This window comes from Urocitellus parryii, chromosome 9, assembly GCF_045843805.1.
Source record: "Urocitellus parryii isolate mUroPar1 chromosome 9, mUroPar1.hap1, whole genome shotgun sequence".
Classification (NCBI taxonomy): domain Eukaryota; kingdom Metazoa; phylum Chordata; class Mammalia; order Rodentia; family Sciuridae; genus Urocitellus; species Urocitellus parryii.
In genome coordinates, this window is record NC_135539.1 from 137657557 (window position 1) to 137677730 (window position 20174).

At 33.2% G+C, this 20174-nt stretch overlaps 1 protein-coding gene across 5 annotated transcripts in view; it reads left to right on the forward strand.

Annotated features, from left to right (window-relative positions):
* Nucleotides 1-20174, forward strand: part of Cop1 (COP1 E3 ubiquitin ligase) — a 172574-nt gene that overhangs the window by 122677 nt on the left and 29723 nt on the right. For 4 of the 5 annotated variants that reach the window (XM_026388476.2, XM_026388479.2, XM_026388477.2 and 1 more), the window contains 3 exons: nucleotides 4822-4939; nucleotides 7721-7845; nucleotides 8876-9036. In XM_026388476.2, the coding sequence (XP_026244261.1) occupies nucleotides 4822-4939; nucleotides 7721-7845; nucleotides 8876-9036 (404 nt within the window). Of the gene's footprint in view, nucleotides 1-4821; nucleotides 4940-7720; nucleotides 7846-8875; nucleotides 9037-15547; nucleotides 17007-20174 lie in introns of those variants that run through there. The other variant, XM_026388478.2, reaches the window with a different exon arrangement.

Below are 20174 nucleotides of genomic sequence, written 5' to 3' on the forward strand. Positions count from 1 at the left end.
ATATATTTCTTCAAATATTTGTCATTTATTTGTGGTGAAAACACCTAAGATCTAGCCAGGAGGTGTGGTATCGCACACCTAAAATCCCAGTGGCTCCAGTGGGAGCCTACAAATTTTACGATTGAATTTTCTAGTTCTTACAAAAATGTCATTAGTGTTTTGATGGAGATTTCATTGAATTTATAGATCTCTTTAGACATTTAACAATATTGATTATTGCCAGCCTCAGCAACTTAGTGAGACTCTGTCTCAAAAAGTACCATGGATGTGACCCACTGTTTAAGTGCCCCTTAGTTGAATCCCTGCTGCCAAAAAGAAAGAAAACTTTGAAATTCTTTATTTCCATCAGGTATGCACACCAACTCCAGTGACCTGCAAGACTGAGGTAGGAGGATCTCCAGTTTGATGACAGCCTCAGCAATTTAGAGAGATCCTGTCTCATAATAAAAAGTATTGTGGATGTAGTTCAGTGGTAGAGTGTCCTTGGTTTCAATTCCTGGGACACTGCCCCCTGCCAAAAAAAAAAAAAAAAAGAAAATCTTTTTCCTAGCTTTTCTAAAAATATAGTGCCTTATCATTATCCATAGTCACTCCAAGAGATAAACACTATCCTATTAAAATTTCATATTAATTGACTAACCATTCCTTTTCTCTTTTCCCCATACTCTTTCCAGTCTCTCTAACCACTGTTTTTTCCTCTCAACTTTTATTTCATTTTTTTTTCTTTTTTAAGATTTTACAGAAGAGTGAAATTGTGTGATATTTCTCCCTTTGTGCTGGCTTACTAGGTGAAATCTTAACATCACCTCCAAAAAGTTCTTGCCCTGTTCAGTGTTCTGAAGCATTTGATGTTTTTTTTCTCCTAGTAGTTTAGTAGTTATGATCTAATATTTAAATTTTTAATCCAGCCAGGCTTAATGCTCACACTTGTAATCCCAGCAGCTGGAGAGGCTGAGGCAGGAGGATCACGAGTTCAAAGCCAGCCTCAGCAATAGTGAGGCACAAAGCAACTCTGTGAAACTCTGTCTCTAAATAAAATGCAAATAGGGCTGGGGATGTGGCTCAGTGGCTGAGTACCCCTAAATTCAATTCTTAGTCACCCCCCCAATAAATAAATCTTTAATCCATTTTGAATTGATAGTTGTGAATTGTGAAAGATTGTATCTAGTTTCACTCTTCTGCATGTGGATATCCAATTTTCCCAGCACCTTTTATTGAAAAGATGACCCCTGTCCACAAAACATATTCTTAGCACTCTGTTGAAGATTGGTTGCCCATAGATATGAGTTTTCTAGATTCTTTTCTGTTCTATTGGTTCATGTGCCTGTTTTTATGCCAGTACCATACTGTTTTGATTACTGTACATTTGTTTTGAAATCAGATAAGCTAATGCTTCCTGCTTGGTTCTTTTGTTTAAAAAAAAAAAAAGGAAAAAAATGGGGGTCTCCATGGTTCCATACAAATTTTATGATTGAATTTTCTAGTTCTTCGAAAAATGTCATTAGTATTTTGATGGAGATTTCATTGAATTTATAGATCTCTTTAGGACATTTAACAATATTGATTCTTCCAGTCTGTGAACACAAGATGTCTTTTGTTTGTTTCTGTTTTATTTTTAGCTATTGTACATTACGAGATTGGGTTCTAGATATTTCAGATAAAGCTCTCACTTTGCCTATAGAAACACTACAGATTTTTCTGTATTGTTTTTGAATTCCACAACTTTCTGAGTTTATATGTATGTGTGTGTGTGTGTGTGTGCGTGTGTTTTGTAAGGTCTTTGGGGTTTTCTGTATATAAGATGTTTTCTGCAAATAATGACAGTTTGCTTTTCTTCTTTCTACTTTCATTACCATTTCTTTCTTTCTTTTGCCTGATTGCTTTGACTAGAATTTCCAGTACTATGTTGAATAAAATGATAAAAGTAGGCATCTTGTCCTGTCATATTTTGGAGAGAAAGCTTTCCTTCATTAAGTATGATGTTAGCTTTGGGCTTGTTTTATATATATGGCATTTATTAGGTTTATTATGTTCCTTCTATACCTTATTTATTCAGCATTTTCATCATAAAGACATGCTGAATTTTTGCAAATCTGTTTTTTCTCCATCTGTTGATGATCATATGGCTTTTGCCCTCCATTCTGATGATATGATGGATCACCTTTATTGATTTACATGTGTTGAACCATCTTTCATCCGTGAAGTGATGTTAGCAATCTTTTTAATGTGCTGTCAGACTTTAGTTCACTAATATTTTGTTTAGGGTTCTGTGTTCATCAGGGATATTGACCTCCAACTTTGTTTTTTGTTTTCTTGTCTGGTTTTGATATCAAAAGTAATTCTGGCTTCATAGAATAAATTTGGAAGAATTCTTGTTGAATTTTTTTTTTTTTTTTTTAATGTTTGGTAGAATTCAGCAGTGAAGCCCTCTGATTTGAGGCTTTTCCTTGCTGGGAGACTTTGTATTACTGAGTTAATTGTTATATACATTATTGATCTGTTCAGCTTTTTTCTTTTTTCATGATTCACTCTTGGTAAGGTTCATGTATCCAGGGATATGTCTGTTTCTTCTAGGTTATTAAAGTTTTTGGCATACAGTTTATTATGATTTAGATATGAGATGTCCCCATGGGGGCAGGGAGCAAAAACAAAACTCATATGTGAGACAACACAAGAAAGTGTAGAGGTAAAACAGATTGAGTTATGAGAGCCTTAACCTAATCACTGTATTAACCCAGTGATAGAGATTAACTGGGTAGTAATCTTAATCAGGTAGGGTGTAGCTAGAAGAAGTAGGTCAATGGTCTTACCATTTCAGTTTATGTTTTGTCCCTGGTGAGTGGAGCTCTCTCTGCTTCCTGATTGCCATGTCCTGAGCTGCTTTCCACACCTTTATGTCATAATGTTCTGCTTCATCTTGGTTACAGGACAACACAGTCAACCGATAAACTTTTTTTCCTCTAAAATCATTCTTGTCAGGGCTTTTGGTCATAGTGATGAAAACACTGACTAAAACACTTTTTATAATAGTTTCTGATGATCCTTTGTATTTCTGTGGTATCAGTTTTAATATTTCATTTTTATCTCTGATTTTATTTGAGTCTGTTGAAAGGTTTATCAGTTGTTTATCTTTTTAAAAACTACCTTGTGTCATGACTCTTGTATTTTTAATGTACATTTCACTTGTTTCTGCTTTGATCTTAATCACTTTCTTACACCAATTTTGGGAATGACTTGTTTTTTTAGTTCCTTGAGGTGTGATTATAGGTTGAGATCTTTTTGCTTTTTTGATGTAGTTGTTGAGAGCTGTATACCTTTAACATTGCTTTTCCTATATCCAGTAGGTTTAGGCGTACTGTGTTTCCATTTTTATGAAAACTTTAAATTTATTTTTTTGTCTTTATACATTTTTTTTAAGGAATAAGTTGTTTAGTTTCTGTGTAATTGTATAGTTTCCAAAGTTTGGTTTTATCATGCTGCAGTGGGAAAAAAATACTTGATATGAATTTTGTTCTTGATGCTTGTTGGTATACAGAGACAACTATGTAGTGAAGGATTAGGTATTTATTCCAGCCTTTATCATATGGCTTTGCTTTTACTTGTTCTTCCAGAGAGTCTATGTAGGCTGCTTATTTTCTTTGAGCTTGTAAGCAGTGCTGCTATTTCAGCACTAGAGAGTGCCCTAAGCCCAAGATTATTTAAATTTGCAGTATAAGTATTGTTGAGAACTGGGGGAGTTCTTTAAAAGGGTAGCTCACCTGCAATCACTGATCTGTGATCAGGTGTCACATGGTTCTGCCCGGCAATGAGCATCACTGCTCAGTTCTTCTATGAAATGAGTTGGCACCTGCTTCCCTCATATTACCCAAGTGTATGCCCTCATCTTACCCAAGTGTATGATGACTCCATCTATGTTGTGCTGCCTGGGGTTGGGACTGGGATAGGGTAGTCAGTCCCCTGGCCTACCAACATGATAATGCTGGGTTATATCTAGAATCCATAGCCTACCAAGATCAGCACAGCACTAGGGCAGGATGTAGGCCTATATTATTTATGCCCTGTCTGCTGCTCCGGTATGCACATATGGCCTGAAAGTGTTATAACCAGCCACAGATGATGCTAGCCTGAACACAGGTGCACCTAGTTGTCTCCAGAGGTTTCCACTTGACACCATGGTAGATTCAGAGGCTCTGTCTGCAGGACAATAGCCATTGGGATCCACGCAGTATTGGATTTAGTTTGCCTAACACTGAATTCGAAGGCAAAGTCTGTGATTACTTTGTCCTACCTGCAGAGGCTGAAGACTTATTCCATGTTGTACTGTCCAAAATTGGGGAAGGATTGGTGGAAGCCACCAGGCTAATTCAGGTCCAAAGCCCATAGGCACTGCCCTGGAGGCAGGAGCTGTAGGGTTGTGTCCAGTACTGGATTATATCATGGTGGGCCTGTGTTCTTAGACTTGGACCCTGTTTCTTCATTCTCCCCTCCCCCACCCCCAAGTAAGAGGCTTCACTCCATACTATGTTGTTTGGAGTTGGGAGAGAAGTTCCTGGGTAGCTCTTTTCTTCAGTGCATTTTATTTATTTTTTATTAGTTTACTAAAACAGGTACTGTGATTTCTCACCTGACCTGGTTTCCTTAACTCTTGTAAAAGTAGTTCCTACCTAAGCAGCTATTCAAATTGATGTTTCTATGGGACAGGGTGTGCTAGGGGTCACATTATCTGTGGAACATTTGATGATAAAAACCAAATCCACTTAAAATTAGCTTTGTTTTCCATTTCTGTATTTACTAACTTTATTGCATTTTGTTTTGTTTTAGATCACTGTGTCCACTACTATGATCTTCGTAACACTAAACAGCCAATCATGGTATTCAAAGGACACCGAAAAGCAGTCTCCTATGCAAAGTTTGTGAGTGGTGAGGAAATTGTCTCTGCGTGAGTATTACTCTCCCCTGAGGGTGAGCTTAATACTGAGCTCTGTCATCATTTGCCAATTCATAAAATAACTATAGTTGTATGTAAAGAATAACATTGGGTTATATCCACTTTTTCTTGAGTGGTAGATTTCTATATCTTACCCATTTAAAATACACATATATTCTGATCTGTATTGCTCATTTTTATGTTATTTGTGAGTAAAATTTATAAATTCTAGTTTTTAATGTAACCCTGAATCTAGTACTCCTAAGTTTAGTGGCATTTGAACTTTTAAATTGGGTTTCAGTTATTAATTCTCCTGAAGAAGAAAACAACCTAGTCAATGCAATAGAATGAAAAGAATTTTATTAAAGTCAACTAATATGCTATTATGTGTTTACTTAAAGTATAATAGTAGCATATTTTGGGTTTTAAATAAATTGTTGACTTTTACACTAACACTGACCTCTGATTTCATGGTGGGTTTTAATTATATTTTTTGTTTTGTTTTGGGTTGGGTTTTTTGGGGGGTGGGGGATGCTGGGGATTGAACTTAGGGGCATTTGACCACTGAGCCACATCCCAGTCCTATGTTGTATTTTATTTAGAGACAGGGTCTCACAAAGTTGCTTGTTGCCTCACTTCTGCTGAGGATGACTTTGAACTCATGATCCTCCTGCATCAGCCTCCTGAGCTGCTGGGATTACAGGCTTGCATCACCGAGTCTGGCTTAAATATGTTTTAAAAAGAACTTTTCTAAGTTTAACTACTTATACCTAATAAATCCTTTGAAAAGGCTTCTGAGCTAGAAAATAATAATATAAACTTTCAGTTGTCTTTTTCATTTGTTTAAAGGTAATAGGATTTCAATGAGGTAAAGAGCATTCAGTTGTCAAAATATATAAACTAACATAGTTTTGTTCTCATAATATGAGAACTAACTAAAATATTCCACTAACATAGGCAGTCACATTTTTGGTTATCCATTTTGTAATTTTGTAGTTTCTTCATTTTTCCCATTCTTATTTTTTTCGTTTTATATCTAAGCTTTCATCTCAAGCTTAATGATATATTTTTTTCTTTTTAGTTTCTGATCTCTCTCAGGAAATTATTAATGCCAGTGCCTTATATATGGTTTCCTATCACATCTACCTCCACACTTATTGCTCTAAATAAGAACTTGGTAATTTGAATTGAGTAACAAAATGGGAAACAAGCTTTCCATGAGAACTAACGTGGGTAATTAGTTCACAAATATTAAATTAGGTGGCAGTCAGTCAGAAATATCCCATCTTTAAGAGAAAATATAATGGACAATGAATAATTTAAATATTACTCAGATTTCAATGTAGATGATAGTTTATATGGCAAAATTTTTTTTCTTTGATTTCAGATTTATTCCTTTTTTAAAAAATTCAAATTTGTAAATGTTTAACCAATTAGTTGCCTAATTTTGAATTATGTGTGTACTTAAGTACAAATTGGAATTATGTGTGTACTTAAGCATAAATTGGAAATCTTAGTTGATCTTTTTAATATATATTTTCACCAGTCTTTTTTCCTTTTTAATTTTAATACATCACAATGATTTTTTTCCCCCTTGGATGAATTTGAACCTTGGAAATACCCAAAACAAATTTAACCACAAGTGTATTTGGAAATAGTAATGTTAACATTAAAATGTATTTTGAAATAGCAGCATAAAGGGATATTCAGAGCAACATTGTTGAGCAAAACAAATTAAAACAAATATCTAAAAACAGATGTTATGTTGAAAACATGACAGGCAATGGAAAAATATTTTAAAAGTTAGAAATTCAGCTTCTGCAATCAGTTTAATTCTTGGCTATCCTGTTTATTCACTTTGAAAACATACTAACTCTTCTAAACTTGTTTCTCTTGTCTCCTCTGTGGAGCTAATAGTAGTACCTAGGTTGTGAATCTTTAAGTGATCTATGAAAAATCTTTAGAACGATGAGTCTTTGAGTAAGAAATAAAATGTTGTATTGTGCAGTCATTACAGAAAAATATAAAACAAGCTATAAAGTAAAGAAAAGCAGTTTCCAAAGTTATATGTGTAGTAAGAGCCAATTTTTATAACAGAAATTCGGAGAAAAACAAAACATGATTTTTTTAAAGTCCAAAGATTATATGATGGTTACCATTGATTTTTATACAAAATTATTTTTTGGTAAATAACTGCATTTGCATATTCTTTCAGCAAGATAAACTGATCTACTTGATGTAGAAAAGCAAGATCTACTTTATGTAGATCTTTTAACCATATCCCTTTTCTGTAGGGATAATTAAACTTAGAAAGTAGTTTGTGTTCCTTATACCTATATAATTCAACAGTTGAAAAGTAAATCAAATCAAGAAGAACAAATATCTCCCTAAAGTTGAACACATCTTCCAGTAGAGCGCTGTTATTGTTTGATTGGTAGTCATATGGTGCTGTTGACACCATTGGAATTTATTGATCACTTCCTACATATGAAAAGTGCTATTGAAAGTATTTTAAATTATTTAATTTTCTCAGTAATTCGTTAGATTTATTTTAATTCTATAAAGTAGTAATCACTATATTCATATTTAACTGATGAAAATCTGAATCCAGTGAGGTTTCATAACTTGCCCAAGGTTAAAAGCAAATTAATAGCAGATTGGACATTGTTACTTAGACATCTTAGCTCCAGAGTCTGCTTTCTGAACCACAATACTGGATTGCCTATAATTAGTAGGGGATGTGTTTAATGCCATGAAATCTTAAATATCTTCCAACTTTTGTGTTTATCTCAGCTCAACAGACAGCCAACTAAAACTGTGGAATGTGGGGAAACCATACTGTCTACGTTCCTTCAAGGGTCACATCAATGAAAAAAACTTTGTAGGCCTCGCTTCCAATGGAGATTACATAGCTTGTGGTAAGTGACACCAGCTTTCGGGGAACTTTTTAGCAGATATCTGTCACTGTAGTTTAGGAGAAGTGGTCTATAGAAGGCAGCAGCATAGTTCTGAGCTTAGTTCTATGAATTTTTCTGAAAGAGCACTAGTCCTTTCATTTCTCATTGAGTACAAACCCTGAATACGTGATACAGCATGACATTTTAAACTGTTTCATTTAGTTATTTTCCAGTGTAGCATAACTTGTATAGCTATTCTGTAGAAGACAAAAAAAAATCTTAATTACTAAAAATAATTAAGGAGACAAATATTTGTCTTAAGATTGATATTCAGTTTCTTCTATCTAGTGTTCTCTTTAGTAGGTGGTCTGCTTGGGTAACGTTGATCTATTATTCTAGGTCTTTTATTGTTGATAACTTTTATAAGTTTAAATCAGAACAAGAAAAATCAAATTTTATATTACTCAAATGTTCTAATATATCTAATGAGCTTTCATCAGTACTTTTAAGTGACTTAACCTTCATTCAATAAATTTTATTCTCTCTACTTGTATAAACTAAGAAAGTAAATATCCAGCACAGTTATCCAGCCTTGATAGATTGTTCAAAAAGTATACTTTCCTAATAGAATAATGTGATTATTCGGAAATGGGAAATAAATTTTATAGGTTATTTACATTTGTCTCAATTTCCATATGGTAATTTGGTCCAAATGTAAATTAAGATTCTTATAACTAATTTCTGGTTCTGTTGTTGATGCTATCAGTGTTTTATATATATATATGACAAATTCAACTTTAGAAGTATCAATATTGTTAAATTATATAACATTGATCATTTCTTTAGATTATTAGTAAACCATGGCTCTTGTCCAAGAATGCTTTTTTCAACTGATTTCCAATTAATTCTGTGATCTATTCTTTCAAATTTGACCATAAAAGATTATTGGTCTCTGAGTTAAACTTTGGCTGGTAGTTACTATTTAACTGTGATATTCTAATTCCAAGTTCTCCAATTCTAAAAAAATTGTTTTTTATTTTTTTATTTTCAGGAAGTGAGAATAACTCTCTCTACCTGTACTATAAAGGACTTTCTAAGACTTTGTTAACTTTTAAGTTTGATACAGTCAAAAGTGTTCTGGACAAAGACAGAAAAGAAGATGATACAAATGAATTTGTTAGTGCTGTGTGCTGGAGGGCACTACCAGATGGGGTAAGTTTTCATATCAGTTTTTTTTTAAACCTTGGTATCTCATGTAATGTTTTATGTATACACAGGATTTTAAAATTTTTTAAAATATAAATTGATATATGTATTTTCTTTTTTGCTTGGTATTTGCTTGGTTTGTTTGAAATGTCACAATATAACAATGTCGTATTGACCTAGTATCCCTTCTATGCATCAAAGTATCTTATGCATATTTATATTACAAGCACTATCACATTGTCTGCATCTCTTCTATATGACAGGAAATTCCTCCGAGTACCCACGGTGTCGCATTTTCCTTAATGATCACATGCAGTATATACTCACTAAGCATTCAGCTGAGGTTGTATTTTAACAATAGGAAAAGCATTTGATGTAGGTAATAGAGTGGCCTATATGTGTATGTGATTAACTGTTACGTGCCTAGTGGATATTATACATATACACACATGTAGACCACTCTGGATTCTCTAGAATTGCTCTAAAAATGCACTTATGTAAGATTATTTAAACATATTCAATTTGTTGACAAGAAAATTATACTAGGTTGTAAAAAAAATGTTTCTTTTTTTTTTTTTGGTTTTCACTTATTCCTGTATTATATGAATAAATAATTATTTACTATCATGATTTATTATATTCTATAGCCATTCATTAGATTATCTTCTTAAAAATAGTTTTTTAGGTGCTTGGTTGGTTGTTGGGTTTCTGTTGTTATTCTTGTTTTTGTGCTGGACAGTGAACTCAGAGCCTCACACAGGCTGAGCATGTACCACTTAGTATTCTGTGTTCATAAAGTCTACAGCATTATAGAGTAGTGTTCTAGGACTTTACATTCACTCACCACTCTCAGAACAAATTCCAATCCTGCCAGTTTTCATGTAAAAGTGTACCATTTTTTTAAATCTTGTATTCTGTAGTTTTTACTCTGCCTTTTCTATGTTTAGAAGAATGAGTATATACCATTGTGTTCTGTTTGTCTACAATAGCCAGGACAGTAACGTACTATACAGATTTGTAACCTGGAAGCAATAGCCTATAACATTCAGCTTAGGTATATAGAAGGCTATGCCATCTGGATTTGTTGAAGCACAGTCTATGAGGTTTGCATAAATTGCTAACAAGGCATTTCTTGGCATATATCCTGGTTGTTAAACAGTACCTTCAAACAAGATTCTGTATTTTAAAACAGAATCTTGTTTGAAGGTAATGGAAAAGAAATAAAATCAGAAGAATCATAAGACTAGGACTGCTGTTCCCCTGTAAGCATTTGATGATTTTGGTGGGGTGGCTGGAATCACTTATGGCAGCTTTACAGGGTCACAGAAATTGGAGTGCACTGTCATTATGAGTGACTATCATCATTTTAGGTCCCCACAGTAATATAGTCTAGGATAAACCCAATAGAAGATAAGCTTTTATATTGATTGTAATTCACCTTCATATCATATCAGTCCCTGAAAATTAATTGAGGTGACCCTGCTAGTGTTCACAGGATATAAACTTAAATTCCTTCTGAAAGAAGGTAACATTAGCAGGTTTTTCCTTCATTTTTCCAGTTTTGCAATTATAGTAACTAAAGCACAATAAAAAGTTAGTAATAAAATCCAGCATAGCAACATACAACAGAAACAGAATCATAACATAATTCTTAGATATAAGATTTACCAGACATAGCTTGAAAGTAGCCATGCTTACAAGATGAAAGACAAGATTGAAAGTTTTATTTGGGAATTGGAAACTATTTTAAAAATGAAAACCTTAAAGCTGAAAAAATTACTATTACCAAAAAGAACTACTCAGGATTTGTTGAATGTAAGTAAAGTAGAAAAAAAGAATTAACTGGTATATAAGTTAGGAGAAGGAAACATGAGAAGAGAAAAATTATTTTAAAAATATATAAAAGAAATAGGGAATAAAGTAAGAACATTTAACATGTTTAACAGGAAATCTAAAAGGAGAGCAAAAATTGGAAGGGATTATTATTGAGAACTTTACAGAGTTGACAAAAGACATCAAGGCAGAGAGAGATTCATTAGACCTTTCAACTGCAGAGAATATATAATGAAATATATATATATATTTTTTTTATATATAATGAAATATATATGGGCTTGTCTTGGATCTTATCTTGGGTCTGCCTTCTCATAACATCATTTCCTTGGAAATATATTAAGACAAACACAAAATATTATGGGTAAATTCCTTTATATCTCTTAAGGTTAATACTAAAACCCTTTCTGGTGTTGCATCTGGACTGGGAGAACTGTAAGTTGGTATAATACCTTTGAACAGTATGAGACTGATAGAAAACCAAGGCACATCTGTATTGAGGTCAGCTGCATGCATCTCTGTCTCTGGTGTCAGTGGATACTCTTAGTATGGGCGGAGGAGAAATCTAAGAGGCTATTCATGTGAGTGATTATCTGGCCTCCCGATCAGTTTGAAGATATTTGTGCAGACTGAATTTCCTATTCTCTATTCTTGAAAACCAAGTAATGTAGTGCTAGATTAAAGCCAGTTGTGTCTGATCCACCTTGGCATAATATGATAAAACTACTAAAAATAAGGAAAATACAAGGAAGGTTTTTTTCATCCTTTAAGTTATGTCTCTTATTATTATTGACAAATAATTATGCATGTTTACGGGGTATAGTTTGATATTTTAACATATAAAATGATTAAATAACATCAATTAATGAAGCTGTCACCTAAAATGTTCATTTCTTGGGGTGAGACCATTTCAGATCTATTCTGTTAACAATTTTGCAGTATACATTATGTTATTACTATCTACAGGCGTCACATTGTGTGTAGTAGGTCTCAGAAACATTCTTCCTATCTGAAATTTTGTACCCTTTGACCAGTCTCTCTTCTTCCCAGCCTCTGATAAACACTATTGTACTCTTCTTCTATGAATTTAATCTTTTTAGATTACACACAGAAATGAGATCATGTAGTATTTGTCTTTCTGTGTGTGGCTCATTTCACTTAGCATAATATCCTGCAAGTTCATCCATGTTGTTGAAAGGATTTTATCCTTTTTTCATGACTGAATAGTACTATTCACACCACATTTTCTTTATCTACTCATCTATTGATTATTACCTAGGTTGATTTCATATTTGGCTATTGTGATTAATGATGCAGCAAATATGAAAGTGCAGATGTCCAATGTACAAATTTCAGTTCATTTGGATATATGGGATTGCTGGAACATATAGTAGTTCTACAATTGGATTTTTTTTTATAAACCTCCATATAGTTTTCCACAATGGCTGGACTAATTTACCCTTCTCACCAACAGTGTTTACAAGGGTTTTCTTTTCTTCACATCCTTGCTAATACTTAACCTTTCTTCTTTTTGATGGTTGAAATCCTGACAGATGTGAGATAACCTCATTGTGGTTTTAATTTGCAAAGTCCTAATAATCATTTTGAACATTCTTTTCATATACAACTTGTTTCTATTGAGAAATGTCTGTTCAGGTCCTTTGCTCATTTTTATATTGGATTGTTTCTTGCTGTTTAGTTGCTTTTGCATGATTGTCTCATTGCTTTGTTGTTATGTAGAAACTTTTTACTTTGGTCCACTTCTATTTATCTGTTTTTGCTTTTGTAACCTCTACTTTTGAGTTCATGTTCAAAAAATTATTGCCCATGCCAATATTATAAAACTTCTCTCAATTTGATTCTTGTTGTTTTACTCTTACATTTAAGTACTCAAAATATTTTGAGTTTTGTGTGTGTGTTGTGGTCCTTTGTGTAAGAGTCCATTTTCCTCCTTCTCTATGTAGATATTCAGTTTTCTTAATATTACTTTATTGAAGAAACTGTGTCCCCTCTTCCCCCCAAAAGAGGGACATTTAAGGAAAAAAAAAAAAAAGACAGTATTGACAGCTAAACTAACAGCCAACTTCTCAGTGAACAAAACATCAGAATCAAATATTCAGCATATGAAGTAAAATACCTGCCACCCTTCATCTAGTGAATATCTCTCAAGCAAAGTGAAAATAAATATTTTTAGATGTATAAATCTGAAGTTTTGCCATCAGCTGACCTATACTAATGAAAACTTTAAGATATTCTTTAAGGTAAAAGGAAAAACATCCCAGCTAAAAGTGTTATCTTTTGTATTAACATTATTTAGAGGCTGAAGTTAGGTAAAAGATCTCCTGTGCGGCATGATTCTTGTTTGAAACCACTGGAATGAAATAGAAAGTGTTTCAAGTATACAAATGAGCATCTTTGTTTCAAAGTGATCATGTGTATGTAAATGGTCAGCATATTTTTGTTGCAAGTATCCTCATACTTATACTGTCAGCTCCGTACCACATGTATCATATATATTTACTAGGTGGCTAATGGTTAAAGCGAGTACTTATAAAAGACATTTAAGACTCCCTAGCTCCTTTAAAGTAGCCCCCCAAAATGTATACTCTGTCCTCAGGAAAAGCATTGAACATTTCCTCTTGTGGCTTGAGACATCAGGAATCATGGCTGCAGAGTAATTTCCCTCCTTTGAAATTAAGGGCAGCAATACTTGGCTTAGAAACCTATCATCTATGTTATCACCTATTCTGTGAAAATTTATGTCTGTTTTAGATGAGAGCACCCATGTCTTATGTCATATAATGAAACGTATTCTTTCTATTCTTATTCTAATGAATAAATCTTTTTGTGTATAATAAAACACTTAACCATGAAGCATTTTAAATTTTGTGTTAAGATCTTCTTTACCTGATTTTCTCATGATTCCTATCCTTTAAAATTATTTGTTGAATGAAGTAGTCCTGATATTGGGTTCACATGCTGTTGCTTGGGTCTCCTACTAACCTATAGCCTCCTTATAAAAAGCCGTCATAATCTCAAGATTTCCTACTTGCCCACTCTGAGACCTTGCCCAAGGTCCTAACCACACTGATTACATATAAATATGTACTCCTCTGTAAAGTGCTGAGGATAATAGCAGCTTTTCTCTTTTTGGTTGTCAGAACAATAAAATGAGGTAATGCATAGACAGGGCTTAGAACAGTCTCTAGCACACAGTAAGAAGTACCGAACTCTTTGCTATTGACATCATTCATTTTTAAATTACCCCTACCATTACATGGCTTGTGCACATATAATGTGAAATTAATTTAAGTTTTGGAATGAATGATACAACCTTTCAGACTTGGCTTTTATCTTGTTTGTTGCATGATTAACTGATAGTCATTTAAACCAAAGAAATGCTAAAATATAGATAGAAGATAGTTTTCATAACTAATAGATTTGAAACTCAGTGGTAAATTTTGAGACTATATAAATTTTAAGAAAACTAATTTTCCTGACGAGAACCATTAGTTATATAATTATTTCAAAATTACTGCTTTTCCAATTAGAGTATACTCTACCATATTTTGCCCATTTTTGAAAGTGACAGAAATGTTTTTTTTAATTTTTTAAATTCTTATTTTTCAGTTGTAACTGGACACAATATCTTTATTTTATTTATTTATTTTTATGTGGTGCTGAGGATCAAACCCAGGGCCTTGCACATGCTAGGCAAGCGCTCTACCATTGAGCCACAACCCCAGCCCCAACAGAAATGTTTAAACATGCAACTGTAGGGGAAATGTCATTTGTTATTGGCTTAATATTTTTGTTAGAGTTATAGTATGTTCTTCCTTCTCTTACTGTATTGCATTAAAGACCTATCTATTTTTTCTAATTCATTTAAGTTTTATCTGGAAAATAGGCATCCTTTTCTGATTTATTAGTAAACACTTTTTTGTAAAAAAAAAAACAAAAAAAAAAACACCAGATTGCTCTAAACTAGGGAAGTAAAGTAAGTTCAAGGATCCATATAATACTATAAGCCATATAGTACTTTTTGTATAAAGCACCAGATTGCTTTAAACTAGGGAAGTAAAGCAAGTTCTAGGATTCATACAGTACTATTAAAGTGCAGAAGAGATCTCTAGAATAAAACTTATTTATACCAGTGATTCTCAAACCTGATTGATCATCCATATCACCTGGGAATCTTTAAAAATCAGTTAACAAAATATATGAATAAATATTTCAGGGAGAAAAGGAGAAGGGTAAGGATCTGTATTTTGGAAAGTTTCATAAATGTCCTTGGGAAATTATATGAACAGGCAAGTTTGAGAAAGATGAATCATGCTCCCACTCGAAGAAGGTTATATTACACATAGCAGCCAGGAGACCTAAATGGTTCTCAGGCATCTGCAAGCAGGAACAATTGTATTATATTACTGAGTCTGTTAGATATTGCTACACCCTCATCCACTTAAGCAGACACAAAACCAAAAAATAAAACAGGACCTTTTTCTTTTCTTCAATTAAAAAATAATTATTATCTTTAAATTACATGGACTTCTCACACTTGCAAGCTATTTCTTATCCAGAATTCCTTAGTAAACACCGGAATAGACAAGAGAGGAGTTTCTTTCTTTCTTCAACTGTTTCTCTCTTTCCTTTTATTTTTCCTCTCCTTTCTTCTTTTCTCTAGCTGGATGGTTTGTAACACTTTAGAAAATTTTCCTGACTGGAAGAGGGCCAATCTGAATGAACTCTTATCTGTCTTGGGAGAGGAAGGAAAGAAGATTCTGAGCATGGACCCTGACTTCCAGGAAGACTGTGGCTCCCATCTTCTCCTAAATGCCCCACTCTTCTTTCCCAGTGTCCAGACTAGAGAAGGGCAGGAAAGGAAAAAAGGGAGGAGACAAGCAGGTGGTGGAAAACTGAGGCAACCCTATTAGTTACTTCCTTCTTAAAGTAAATTTACACAAAGTATAAATATTCCATATCTTTAATGTCCACTATTGTGTGGATAGCTTCCAGGAAAATATTTGTTGCATTAGATATTTCATAGTGAATGTTGTAATTAAATCAACAAAATATGATTTATAGAGCTTGCTAGTTGACATTTTAAATATTTCATTGTTATGTTTATACTTACTGTAATGGAACTTGACTTATTAGAATGATTCTTACATATTTTTCTCATAAATCCTTTTTAAAAAATAGTATATCTTCTAGATATGCCAATTTTGAAGCATAGAATTGACACAGATCTTTAAGTTATTTGCTTTTTTGTTGTTGTTGTTCTGCCTTTTTGAGAGAAAAAAGAAATATTGATCGGAGAATGCATTCTAATTATGCCATTAGCCTGAACCTTCATTATTACACACCATGCCTAAAAGCATCCAAAATACTTTGAAATTTCAGTTTGGTTTCTGTGTGTTTATATTTTGACAGTTCCTACCAAATTTCCATAGTAGTAATAGAGGGAAAGAAAGTGGATATCAAATATCATTTATTTGAACATTAAGGTTTTTAATTAATACTGTTTGAATTTGTTAAATATGCTGAAGTGTACATAATGGGAAAACGTGATTTTTTTCTAAATGAATAAAAATGTATTTCATCAATAACACATAATTAAACAAGCAAAAATATATTTTTGGCCTAAAAAGTAGATGGCAACTTTAAAAGTGTTTCCTTCTTATTTTACCTTATATTCTATTTGGGTGAAAGAAAGATACTTTTGTATTTTACTGGTACAGTCTCACATTAACCCTTATTGTTCTCAGGACACTTTACTGTATGGATGTGACATCACCCTGAGTTGCAGAGTGAAACTGTTAAGTCTGAATACATGTGAGTGAATAGTTAGGAAGATATATGCCTCACTTCTTTTAGTGCTGTGTTTCTTTCTAGTTGATAAGTGTTAGTTACTTTTTTAAAATAAGCATGAGGTTTTGTTTAGTTGTATCAGCATTTGCGTTTGAATTATGCCACTTCTCACTATGCTTACTAAGTTATACAAGTTGTAATCAGAAGAATGAAAACAAATCTAAGTAACCACAAGCTTCCTCCTCAGCCTTCAGTATTTGAGCCATGTAAATGATATTAATTCAACAGACTCTTTTTTATCCCTCTATCATTTGTGCCTCAAAGTTACATTTTCCCACATAATAAAGAACTTTTAGAATATAAAGAATAAAGAAAATTAACTTGTAATTCTATCACTTGAACATAACTATAGTTGGTGTTTAGATGTTTGTCCTTCTTGTTTTTAGACTACCTTTAAAAAATCAGTTTTACAGCATAGGTATATTTCTGATGTAAAATTCTATAAGTGGGAAAAAATCTGGATCAGAGGATCCAAAACTATTTTAACTCTTGATATCTGTTTGTTATTTTGATATGTAGAAAATAAGTTTCCAATTTTGTTAACCATGCCAGCATTTGTTATGGGGGAAGGGAGAGAGAGTGAGATTAAGGGATAAGAATATTTGTGTATATATATTTCTATTTACATGTAGTTCTGTTGCTTGCTATGGATCCTTGGAAAAGTTTTTTATCCTGAGTTTACTTCTTCATTTCTAAAGTCAGTACTTAGAAGTACTCTTAAGTACTTCTAAGAGTTAATTGGGAAATAAATGACATCATGCATTTGAAACATTTATACATAATATGTTTTCAATAAATGGTAGTTGCTACAGTGTATAAGAATTAAGAAATTAACATATATCCTGTCTTCATCTTGCTTGGTATTTTATATAAGTTATTCAGACTTATTCCTGGTATTTCTAGCCAGAAGGAACTGTGTGCACATAGATTTTGAGAATGTGAAAAAGTATAGAGTATGTTTGGAGCTGCTAAGATGTAGCTGGACAGGTGAGAGATGAAACTCACTAATTAGGGATTAATTAACTAATTAGGGATTCATCTATGAGTAGATTCATAGATTCATTTGCTCAATAAGAATTTCTGAAAATAATCAAGGAAACTTCAATTTCTCTTAGAAAATTTTCTTTAGGAAACTTAGCCTATCTTGTCAGCATCAGGAAATTTTCCATTTTGAGGTGAGTTATGCTCAACTGACAGAAGGGTTCCTTCCTTAGGTTAAGTGACATTGTGGAATAGGAGGCAATACTTCTACCAGAAATGAGTTCAAGAGATGAATTAAGAGTTCAGGAGATGATCAGTTGGAGAAATTTTAAAGAATCCTTCTATATTTTGATTAAGGTAGACTATAATAGACGGGAACTTCTTTGAGAGTTTTACTTTGCTCTAAGAATTTGGGAGATGTGTTTGAAAGAAAGGATTCCCTTTCTAGTAAAAGGGACAATGACTCCAGGTTTATAGCGTTGATTAGCTTTTCTGATTTTAGGTTACTTAACATATCTGGTTCTCATTTCTCTTTTTTCTAACTTGAAGGAATTATATACTGGATTTTTGTTGCTAGTGGTGTCTTGTAAAATCAATGGTGCTTGTAAGAAAACTACACTGGTTATCAGTAAGTCATTTAACAAGTCAAACCTAATTTTATCCTGTGCTTAACAAACTCACCCAATTGTTGTCTGAGAAGTTCTTTGATTTGTATTTATCGCTCCTCTTAATTCATCTCCTAAACTCATTTACAATAAAATATCCTCAACCCAAAAATGGAACCCTATGGTGTGGGGAGTGGTCTGATGGCCAGCAGTGTCTCATTAGAGGATTCTTCCTACCTAGGGAAATCCAAGCCACCCTAAAACTTAAAATCTCAAATAATTAGTAAATAACAAAACACAAATACTCAGAAATATATTTACAAAAGAAGAAGCCCCTGATAGATCTACTTCACATGGGTTCTGGAACTAGACAAAGAAAAAATGGCTCTGATGGTTTGTTTAAGAGAGTACATCAAAGGCAGGGATAAGGTTTCAAGGGCAGAGTCTTGCTTTGTGATATCTTAGTCAGTAAGTTGACTGACATCTTGGCAGGTCACACCCTCTCAGGTGCTGTGTGGGCCATGGCAGGGTGGGATTGAGATTCACATTGTCCCTGGGCAGTTGACCAGAGGAAATGTCCACTGGTCATTCCCAGACGCCAGATGTCTGACCACCAGGCTTCCATGCATGGTGACCCACATGCAACCCATGGACAGCTCCTAACAGAACCCCTTTGTCAGTTGAACATAACTCACCTCAGATTAGAAACCTTCTTGAAGTTGACAAGATGGACTAAAAGTTTCCTAACTGAAATTTTCTAAAAGAAATTGAAATTCTCATTGAGCAAAGTAAAAGAAACATAATTTATTTGTAAAATCTCACTAATATATGTTTTGAATCTTTTCTTACCAAGCTCTTTACTATTATATTCTTTAATGTTTTGGTTACTGTAATTAGTGCATTAACTTTAGGAGCTTATTTATACTATTACCATATGTTCAGATAGACTTTTATTTGAGTTTATAGTGTATCTTAACACCTGCTCACATGTTCTTCTAATGAAAGACTTCTGTCCTAATCACCTAATATTTCAAAGGATTATGTGAAATGGAAAAAATAAAAAATAGACTAATGGGATTTTCCTACCGTTGCTCTAAAGTTTCGATGACACATCTTAACTATCTGTAAAGTGAAAGCAGTGGTACAGAAGCTTCCATATTTCCAAATGTAGTCTTTAAATATTTGCATAAGTTAGCCCCCTTTCCATTGCTCTTTTAACAATGAAACAGAATAAATAGTAATTCTCGTGCTTTATGCTAGCACTGAATTCATTGATGTGATTGACTAGTTTTCCAGAACCAGCCCATTTTTTAAAGCTTCTTATTAAGTCAAATGTGGACATTAGTTAAATTAGCAATTATCTCATTTGATTACTGTTTATGATCCTTTGGGGGCTCTTTGAAAAAATTCTTTGGGACTTCTTTGAAAAAAATTCTTGGAGTTCACAGAACTCTCCTGCCTTACAAGGATCTTTAGGGCATTTTTTTGTTACACTGAAGTTATGAAAAAGTTTGTCATTCCCACGTAATTGTTTTTTAGGAAGAGTTTTAAAAATGGGTAAGCATTATAACTAAAATTCAGTGCTCAAAATTTGTCTATATTGACAGATTGGCCACAAATTAAATTGTACTAAAATACCAATTACCAAAACTTAAAAGTGTTATTTTTCTGCCCTCATTTTTAAGTTTGTTAATATTTATATAGTTGGCAGACTTTAAGTGAAATAAATAAAAAGCTACAGAATTGTATAGATGACTCTTTGTTTTAATCCTTTCATTCTTTTTGTCTGTTGCATCCAAATCAGTTTGCTATTACCTGTTATTCTGTAGTCTAAAAGCAAGAAGGAGCAGGAGG